This window comes from Myxocyprinus asiaticus, chromosome 4 (assembly GCF_019703515.2).
Source record: "Myxocyprinus asiaticus isolate MX2 ecotype Aquarium Trade chromosome 4, UBuf_Myxa_2, whole genome shotgun sequence".
Lineage (NCBI taxonomy): Eukaryota > Metazoa > Chordata > Actinopteri > Cypriniformes > Catostomidae > Myxocyprinus > Myxocyprinus asiaticus.
In genome coordinates this window covers 61,178,894-61,190,000 of record NC_059347.1, presented here as the reverse complement: position 1 = coordinate 61,190,000, position 11,107 = coordinate 61,178,894, and the positions used below count along the sequence as shown (strand labels likewise).

The 11,107-nt window shown below is 42.5% G+C and overlaps 1 protein-coding gene across 1 annotated transcript in view; it reads right to left on the bottom strand.

Moving 5' to 3' along the window:
- LOC127433126 (citron rho-interacting kinase-like) overlaps positions 1-11,107 on the bottom strand; it is a 154,815-nt gene that overhangs the window by 85,966 nt on the left and 57,742 nt on the right. Inside the window, exon 11 of the mRNA XM_051684799.1 lies at positions 882-987. Coding sequence (XP_051540759.1) covers positions 882-987 — 106 coding nt within the window. The remainder of the gene's footprint in view (positions 1-881; positions 988-11,107) is intronic.

Sequence of the window (11,107 nt, the reverse complement as noted above, 5' to 3'; positions counted from 1 at the left end):
TCAGCTCTGTATGTCCATACAATGCAAGTGAATGGTGACCAGAACTTTAAAGCTCAAAAAAGCATATAAATCCATTAAACGCCAGTGGTTTAATCCATGTCTTCTGAGGTGATATGATGGGTGTGGGTGAGAAACAGATCAATATTTAAGTCCTTTTTTTTTTACTATAAATCTCCACCTTTAATCAGCCCTAACCATTAGGTGGCGATATGCACAAAGAATGCGAAACACCAAAAAACAAAAGAAGAAGTGGAGATTCATGGTAAAAATTGACTTAAATATTGATCTGTTTCTCACCCACACCTATCATATCACTTCAGAAGACATGGATTAAATCACTGGAGTCATATAGATTACTTTTATGAGGTCTTTATGTGCTTTTTGGAGCTTCAAAGTTCTCATCACCATTCACTTGCATTGTATGGACCTACAGAGCTGAAATATTCTTCTAAAAATCTTCATTTGTGTTCTGCAGAAGAAGAAAGTCACACACATCTGGGATGGCATGAGGGTGAGTAAATGATGAGAGAATTTAAATTTTTGGGTGAACTATCCCTTTAAGAAAATTTTTTGATTTTTTGCTGTCTGAATCATCTTTCTGAGATGGGCCATCTAAGCGGATTAACTTTTGGTTACAGTGCAAATAATTTTCTTACCCAATAATTTTGTTTTCCAGTAAAAATATCTGAACATCCTTAAAACCTTTTAATCCTTAACACTTTCCTTAACTAAGACATTTACTTGAGAAGCAAAACTGCAATTTAAGTAGACTTGTTCTGAGAAAATATATCTTGAATCAAGTTTATTTTTCTTACCCTACTGCCAAGTAGTTTTGTCTGACTCCACTATATTTATAAACCCTTGTGTCTCTGTGTTGTTACCTTGTGACATTTGTCTTGAGTGTCTTGCAGATCTTTGCTTTTAAGGTGCAGCTTTTTTTCCATAGAGTTGATCTTGGCAGGAGAGTTGAGGCCTGTGCCAGCCAATCTGTCAACAAACAAACAAACAACAACATTATCAGATCTACTGTAGATGTAATAAATCATACAGTTAATCATTATTGTCAAATCTCATTTTATTCAGAAATCAAATCAAATTAATTAGTTTCATGTGAATGTGAATTCAGTGTTAAAAACCAAAAACATCATCATTACGTGCCATTCATAAACTAACATGAAAAGAATATGATGTCTGTGAGCATCTACCATCATTTTCAAACGTTCGGATGCTTAAGAGATAAAACGGCTCTGATCTGGACTCAGGTTTTCTGTACTAACGATAACTGAGAAAGTCATAAAACAAAACTGTGGTGGGGGCGTGGTTGAGCACTGGTTTGTGAATGGAGAGAGAATTCGGGAGACGAGAGCAGTAAGGATTATCACCTGTGGGAAATTATCTCTGACAGTTGTTTTGTGTTACAGTGAGAGCTGGCGGGAGATAAAGGAGCAGCCAGAGCCACAGTGGAGGAAAGAGGAGCTAGAGTCCTGAGAAGACGCTGTCTCTGTGAAAGGGAAGAGTTACTTTTGATTATTGAGCGACGGAGTGTTTTGTTTAAGTGTGTGCGCTGGAAAGCGACCTGTAATAAATGAAGCTAAAGCGTGAGCTGGTTCCCGCTTCCTCATTTTCCTTGAGACTGACCTGAGACCTGTCATAGTGGTGCCGAAACACAGGAAACAAGGAAGGAATTGTCGCCATGGAGTCCTCACCATTGCTGAAGTGATTAAGACCCTCGCCGGCCCTCCTGGACCTACGCATGGAGCAGCGGTTATAGGTGCTCCTTCAGGCTCAGGCAGAGGACTGGCAGGTGTTGCAGAGCTTGGTGCCCCAGGAGAAAATGTCAACTTCGGCCTTCCACCACTTCACGCTCATCAAGATCGGCCCACAAGATGACCCGGAGGCCTTTATCGAGTTGTTCGAGCAGACGGCCGAATCCTGGGGATGGCCCAACAACCAGTGGGCGGTCCACCTCTGGGGAGGCCCAACAGCTTCCGGTGACAGACCTCCTGGACTACGAGAGCCTGAAACGAGCCATCATGGAAGTGGGCGGTCGCTGCAGAGCTCTGTTGGTGCACTTTGTTTGCCACAAAAGAAACTCTGTTTGACTGGTGGCTCTTTCTTTTCAGGATCATGAGTAGTATAGTTCTTCACCAAAAATTCAGCTATTAAATGTTTTTTTTTTTTTAACACTTCTACTGTCTTCGGTCATTTTTGACCGATTTTATTTTTTTATAAAAATGGTTTCCTTTATCGGAGCGGTACAGGGCTTGGTGACTTTTCCTACATTTGCCATCTGAACACACAAAATAAATTCTGAACTGATTCTATGTACCTTGGTGGTTTTATCAAATAGTGTTACACCTTTTGCGCTCCCGGTCAAATCTGACCGAGCATAAGAAAAAAACAAAGAATTAGACTTTAACACACTTTGACACACACACACACACACACACACACACACACACACACACACCCTTGTAATTTCCAGTTTGTAAACTAAAAAAAGTCCTCGTAAACCACTTAAACCTGCCCACACACACACACACACACACACTCACACATGTTGGTTTAGCTATCCTTATGAGGACTCTCCATAGACATAATGATTTTTACACTGTATGAACTATAGATTCTATCCCCTAACCCTGCAGCGGGTTGGTCGTAGCCCTGAACAGCACTGCCAGCGTTTCCGGTCTCTGTTGCTTGGAGAGCTCGGCTGCCCGTTTGCTTTTACTCAACAGCTCCTTGACTCCTGCCAGCGGTGGTTTCTGACAGCAGAATGCGATGCCATAGCAGTAGTTGATCTGGTGATGCTGGAGCAGTTTATCACCCTGCTACCAAAAGGGATGGCGGAATGGGTCCAGTGCCACTGCCCTGTGTCGCTGGATGCAGCCATCCAGCTGGCTGAACCAGTGGCGGTTCAGGGGGCCGGCGAGCCCTCTCTTCTTCGCCAGAATTTACAACTTTATTGAGGGAAATTTGTGAGGATGGTTCCTGTAGTAAAGTGTATCAGTGTGTGGGGGGGTGATTCGCTGGCTGTGGAGTTGGTGCCAGGGCTGTCTACATCGGCTCCACATCAGGATGACACAAGGAAGGGGGAAGCCGCAGCTAGAGGACTGCCTGCAGGGGATTTCTCTCTGGAGCAGACAACGAGACAAAAACCTTAGGCACGCCTTTGAACATGTGAAAGTGATTGATGGTCAATGCCTCCGGCCAGACATTGCCTTATCATGCTCGTATTTTCTAATTATTAAGGATCAGTTATATCAAGTGATGCAGGACACTCAGACGAAAGAGGATACAACCCAACTGTTAGTACCGAAGAGCCGTCGGGAAATGTTATTCCAGAGGGCTCATTATAATCCGATGGTGGGCTACTTAGGGAAAAAACACTAAACCATCTGATGGCCCGCTTCTAATGGCTGGGCATTCACGGAGATGTTCGCAGGTGGTGTGCGGCATGCCGTGATGTCAGCTGGTGAATCCTGCGGCCCCTTCCACTGATCGAGATCCATTTCGAAAGAATGGCATGGACCTCGTCAGGCCATTAGAGTGGATGGCATGCGGGCATCGCTTTGTGTTGGTTCTGGTGGACTATGCAACGAGATATCCGGAAGCAGTGCCTCTGCGCAACATCTCAGCATGCAGTGTTGCGGAGGCACTCTTCATAATTATCTCCCGAGTGGGGATTCCGAAATAAATCCTCACTGATCAGGGCACTACGTTTGTCACGTACACTACGTGAACTGTACGAATTATTGGGGATTAAATCGATTCGGACCAGCGTTTACCATGCCCAAACGGACGGCTTGGTCAAACGATTTAATCAGACACTAAAGAATAAAATACTAATTTTGTGCTCAAAGATGCTCGAAATTGGGACAAGTGGCTTGAGCCCCTATTATTTGCAGTATGAGAGGTCCCGCAAGCCTCCAAAGGTTCTCCCCATTCAAATTATTGTACGGGCATCAACCACACTGCGTGCTCATCGTCCAACAGGAAAATTGGGAGGAGGGACCATTAAACAGCAAAAACAAAATTCAATACGTTCTTGACCTGAGAGCAAAACTCCACACACTGGTGCAATTAACAAAGGAGAATTTGCTCCAGGCTCAAGAACATCAAAGCCGGCTGTATAATAGGAGTACTCAACTGGGAGATAAAGTCCTTGTATTACTCCCCACATCGAGCTCTAAATTACTCGCCAAGTAGCAAGGGCCCTTTGAGATCACACAGCGAGTCAGGGAAATCGATTATGAGGTTAAACGAACGGATAGAGGCAGAGCACCCGTGACTTTCGCAATGGTGGTTCCAGAGAGGGAGGAGCTCGGACCGGAGGTGAACTTAAAAGCCACCGATCGAGTCACACCGATTACCTGCAGAGACCACCTCTCACTGTCACAAGTCACGGAGGTTGCCAGGTTGCAAAGAGAATTCTCCGACATAATTTCGCCTCTTCCCAGTCCTACGAACCTTATAGAGCACCATATCGAAACGAGCCCAGGGGTAGTGGTACACAGTCGTCCCTACCGATTATCCAAACAAAAAAAAAAAAGTGTTTAGTAAAGTATTAAAGGCCATGCTAGATATGGGGGTAATAGAAGAATTCCACAGTGATTGGGCCAGCCCGGTGGTGCTGGTTCCGAATAGTGACGGCTCGGTCCAGATCTGTGTGCAATTGGACGGGTGGATGTATGGTATCTGGGCTTTCACTTGGGTCATGGGCAGGTGCGGCCCCAAATTGTTAAGACCGCAGCGATTGCAGACTGCCTGAGACCTAAGACCAAAAAGGAGGTGAGAAAGTTCCTGGGGCTGGCTGGCTATTACCGTAGATTTGTGCCTAACTATTCGACCGTCACCAGCCTGCTCACTGATCTGACTATAAAGTGGGCACCAGATCCGGTTCACACAAGTTAAAGCTGCACTTTGTGGTGGGCCACTGTTACACTCGCCTGATTTCTCTCTTACTTTTGTTTTACAGACCGATGAGTCGGACAGGGTTTTGGGGGCTGTGTTGTCCCAGATGGTCGAGGGAGAGGAGCACCCGGTGCAGTACATCAGTAGGAAACTCTCGGTGAGGGGGGCCAAGTACAGCACCATCAAGGAGGAGTGTCTGGCCATCAAGTGGGCGGTCCAGACCCTTTGGTACTACCTCCTAGGATGGGCCTTTACCATCTGTTCATACCACGCCCTGCTTCAGTGGCTCCATCGCATGAAAGATGCCAACGCGCAGATCACCCATTGGTATCTGGCTCTTCAGCCTTTTAAGTTCGAGGTGGTCCACAGGCCGGATGGCTCCCCGACATGAGTCGGGCAATGGGGGTATGTGGTGGTGGGGGCATGGTCGAACACCAGTTTGTGAATGGAGAGCAAGTTCGGGAGACGAGAGCGGTAAGGATTATCACCTGTGGGAAATTATCTCTGACAGCTGTTTTATTTATATAGCGCCATTCCACAAGCTCAAGGACACTTTACACTCCATATACATTTAAAAGGACAAAGTACATTAATATACATTTCAACAGAAGTTACAATCTCAATGGGGAAATAAAACATCAATCAGTAATAGACAGATAATGTGCTGAGAAAAGATGTGTTTTAAGCTGAGATTTAAAGACAGAAATAGAGGAGATGTCACGGAGGCTCTGAGGTAGAGAGTTCCACAGTTTAGATGCAACTACACTGAAGGATCTCCCACCAAGAGTGGATAGACAAAATCTGGGGATAGACAACAATTTGGAATCAGAAGAACGAGGAGTGCATGCTGCTGGTGTGTATGGATGCAGCAGATCACATATATAATGAGGTGCCAGATCATTGAGAGCTTTGTATGTCAGGAGAAGAATTTTAAACTTAATACGGCATGAGACAGGCAGCCAGTGAAGACTAAACAAGATGGGAGTAATGTGTGCAGAACGCTTGGTGTTAGTGAGAAATCTAGCTGCAGAGTTTTGGATGTATTGTAATCGGGCAATAGTTTTAGCTGGTAGGCCAGTAAAGAGGCGTTACAGTAGTCGAGATGTGATGATATGAAAGCATGAACTAGTCATTCTGCATCCTTCAAACTGAGAATGGGGCGAAGTCGTGCAATGTGATGTAGATGGAAGAAAGCAGTTTTAGTAGTAGTTCTGATGTGGGCTTCAAATGTAAGAGATGGATTGAAAGTGATTCCCAGATTCTTAATGGCTTTAGAGGGTTTGGTCAGATTGACCATGACGACGGATGATCTTACTTAGTGGGAGAACATAAATTATGAACAGTAGTGGACCCAGTACAGAACCCTGGGGGATACCTGAGTGAGAAGAGCAGTAGGGGATTTGTTTTTCTTAATCGATGATGAAATATTGTCTGTTAGTGAGGTAGGAAGAAAACCAGGATTGAGCAGTGCCAGTAATACCAATATCTGAAAGTCGGGCAAGGAGTGTTTTGTGGCATACAATGTCAAAAGCAGAGCTCAGATCAAGCAAGATCAGAATACTGAGAAATCCAGAGTCAGCAGAAAGGAGGAGAATCATTAATAAACTTCAAGAGAGCTGTTTCAGTGGAAAAGGGTCATAAAGGAAAGGGTTGGAAAGGGTCATAAAGATTATTAGCTGCAAGATGTGATTGTAACTGGAAGGCTACAACTTTTTCCAGGAGTTTAGATATAAAAGACAGATTAGAAATAGGACAATAGTTGCAGAGAGAAGATGGATCTAAGTTGGGACTATTAAGGACTGCAAGAGATGTGTTTATCATATGCGAAATAGGTGCCGAAATGACTGACTCACAGTGTTTAAGAAGGGAGGTTGGGGCAGGGTCCAACTGACAGGATGATGAGCTGGAATGTAAAATTAGATCACTGACTGATGATGGGCTAGTGGGAGTGAAGGAGGAGAAAGTGTGGATAGGGTGTTCAGACAGACACCCTATCCATTTTGTGTTACAGTGAGAGCTGGAGGAAGATAACGGGGCAGCCAGAGCCGCAGTGGAGGAGAGAGGAGCTAGAGTCCCGAGATGATGCTGTTTCTGTGAAAGAGAAGAGTTAGTATTGAATATTGAGTGTTTTGTTTGCGTGTGTGCACTGGAAAGCGACCTGTAATAAATGAAGCTAAAGAGTGTGAGCTGGTTCCCGCTTCCTCATTTTCCTTGAGACTGACCTGAGATGAAAAGCTATCCAAAGATGCACATCTCAGGTGTTTCATGAGTAACGGCTCTAATCTTTAGGAGCTTCACAAGATCCGAGCCAAAAAGAAAAACACAATTAGTCTCCAAGGACAAAACATCAGATTGTCGCCTCTAAACGCTCTGATGTCTTTGACTAAAGGAATGATCAGAAAGATCAAATGATTGGATGAATAAGTCATCCTAACTATATACTAAACAGAAATAATGCAGTTTGCTGGTATGCATAACTGTATGCACCTATATATATATATATATGCATACTGTATATATATCTAAACACCTATAAATCTTTTTATTAAGTTATCTTTCATGCAACAAAACTTTGTTGTGATTGTCATGTTGTCACAGTCAGTTTTACACTGATTCAAGTCTCAAGCAGATACCTCATGAGACTGATTCTTGAGTCTTTTTGCGTGATTCATTAAAAGAATTGCTCATTTGATCATAAACAGGACTACATTGTTCGCCTTGTATGTAGTGAGGACAATGCATTATAAAGATACAAAATAATCTTTGTATTATTGCACTACAGTCAGTCTTTAACATTCGATTCAGACATTCACAACTCATCTAAAACCATTTATTTTGCCACAGCACTGTAGATTCAGAAAACATTGTCAGAGTATTTTACTATGACGTTCCATCCACAATGAAATTGCAAGTGTTACAGAATTGTCCGTACATAACTTTATAAGTAGCAGCCCACGATTTCCACCATAGAGATGAAGGAACAAGTCGACTACGTTCTGTAATCTCACAGTATAACACTTACATTCCTCCAATAAGAGATTCCTCAGGCCTGAACTCAAATCTATTTCTCCACCATTACACATCAGCTCATTACAACTGAAAGTGCTGAGGAGGAAGAGAGAGAGGGAGAGAGAGAGAGAGACACTAAAGTGCTGAATGGACTGGAACTCCAAACACACTCCAGCATGAATTTGGGTAATAAATAACCCTCAACAGCCATTCATTTACATACTCCTGTGTGTGTGTGTGTGTGTGTGTGTGTGTGTGTGTGTGTGTTGAGGTCAAACCTTTTTGAACCTCAAATTACTGTAGTTTCCCAATTTTAATAGAGCTGAACCATAAATACACATTAACAAGAATAACTAGTCACCGGATTTGACGAAGTCAAAAATTTCCAGGTTAGTGAAATCAGATCTTGTTTGAGGTACTTATAGACAAGATGTCATACTGCTTTATTCCGTATTCAACATTACGAACATTGATTTGAAGCAAAAAAGTATTTGAAAATCAGACAATGACACAAGACTGTGTACTTAACGTCTTTAATGAGGGAATAAACTACAATCCCATGAAGCTTTGTGAATGACATAAGCAAATTAAAATTGATGAATATATATAAAACTATTGATTTAAAGTTGTTAATTATAAGAAAAAAAATCTATATATTTAAAGTTCTGAGACCTGTGCAGACAGACAGCACACTGGAGGTTAAGTCATTCACTAAATAGGGAGCAAGGGAGCATCTAAGTGCATTCACTCCTAAAATCTGATCAAAAGTTCAGTTTCAGGCTGCAGATGATGTTTGGATCACTCAACATGTTTGACAGACATGTGACAATGATAATCAGTACATAGATTCAGAGTTTACAATGTATCATTTTATTTTAACATGGTTGACAGTGATTGGATGATGCTGGACATTACTTTTAATCAGAATTAATTATGCTAATTTCTGAGGGGGCCTGGATAGCTCAGCGAGTATTGACGCTGACTACCACGCCTGGAGTCGCGAGACTGAATCCAGGGCGTGCTGAGTGACTCCAGCCAGGTCTCCTAAGCTACCAAGTTGGCCCGGTTGCTAGGGAGGGTAGAGTCACATGGGGTAACCTCCTCGTGGTCGTGATTAGTGGTTCTCGCTCTCAATGGGGCGTGTGGTGAGTTGTGTGTGGATCGTGGAGAGTAGCATGAGCCTCCACATGCTGTGAGTCTCCGCGGTGTCACGCACAACGAGTCACGTGATAAGATGCGCGGATTGACGGTCTCAGAAGCGAAGGCAACTAAGACTTGTCCTCTGCCACCCGGATTGAGGTGAGTAACCGCGCCACCATGAGGACCTACTAAGTAGTGGGAATTGGGCATTCCAAATTGGGAGAATTGCTTCAGTACTGGCTATCACTTGTTTGTTTGTTTGACAATGCAAAGAGAGAACATTGAGATTTTGCTGCTAAAGTAGAAAAAAACATTGTAACATAAAAGTCAAACCGAGTCAAATCATTTTTATTTCTATAGTTTTTTTTATTTGTGCTTTTCCCAATACACATCGTTCCAAAACAGCTTTATAGAAAATCAGCTGGAATTTCTGTAACATCTCAAAAACATGAATAATCAACACTCCTGGACATATAATAAACTATTTGATGGAAACAAATCTGACTGTCTATAGCTTGGTATTATTTACAATTTCACAACTTAGTCCCGCTGTCCACATATGAGGACCAACAATTTTAGGATTTTTTTTTTTTTTTTTTTTTTGCATGTTTATTAGGTGCTACTAGTTACAAATCAAAAAGAAAAATGGAAAACACACACAGCAGTCACACTCAGGCCTCAGGAGCTTAAAGGTTTATACAGTAATTGAATTAATAATCAATTCCCCGTGGAAAAAATAAATGGCATCTTTTACTTCCACAACCAGACTGCAGCACTCGATGTTGTTGTGGTATCAACGATTTATCGATAAACCCACACTTAAATGACACATTAAACAAAAACTGTAGTTGGTTGCTTTACATGTCTCTCAGACGGTCTTCTCCTGTCTAAGTGGCCGGTTCTTGGCCAGAATAAGCTGCAAAGTGGATCAGACCCCTTCTGCCCTGCCTCCTGTGTTTCATTTGTCGGACAAACAAATAGTCCCGCCCCAAACTCACTCCATTGGCTGCACCCGCAGTTGACATGTCGGCCTGCTCAAACAGTTGAATGTTTTGAAAGTGGCACAGAGCCAACGACTCATATATAAATATTAAACTGAAAACTTTCACAAAATAAACCAAGACAGAAAGAAGACGCCTAAATATAGAGAACATGAACGCCTACAAAAGTATAAAAAGAGAAATGTAAAAACTCAAAACAAAACAATAAAGACAGGAAACAACTTCCTGCTCCCACATACATCAAATGTCAGTGATTCACAACTGGCTGAATGTTTTCTGATGGATAAACTCCTAGCGGCCGCACACACACACACACACACAACAGATATCACTGGCAGAGACAGAGAATGAAAATACTGCAGAGGAGGGAAACACAGAGCCAATCACAGCAGCTCATGAATATCTGCAGCACTGACAGCTCGTCCACAGAGAGCACAACCCGCCGGAACACAATCACATGCAATAATCACTTTTCACAGTGTGAAAAAGCATTTTCTTAACCCTTAAATGCATGGGTGATTCGACAGTCGTAGTATGAATATAGTACTCATTTATCTTGTTATAAACAAATAAATATACAGGTGCATCTCAATAAATTAGAATGTCGTGGAAAAGTTCATTTATTTCAGTAATTCAACTCAAATTGTGAAACTCGTGTATTAAATAAATTCAAAGCACACAGACTGAAGTAGTTTAAGTCTTTGGTTCTTTTAATTGTGATGATTTTGGCTCACATTTAACAAAAACCCACCAATTCACTATCTCAAAAAATTAGAATATGGTGACATGCCAATCAGCTAATCAACTCAAAACACCTGCAAAGGTTTCCTGAGCCTTCAAAATGGTCTCTCAGTTTGGTTCACTAGGATACACAATCATGGGGAAGACTGCTGATCTGACAGTTGTCCAGAAGACAATCATTGACACCCTTCACAAGGAGGGTAAGCCACAAACATTCATTGCCAAAGAAGCTGGCTGTTCACAGAGTGCTGTATCCAAGCATGTTAACAGAAAGTTGAGTGGAAGGAAAAAGTGTGGAAGAA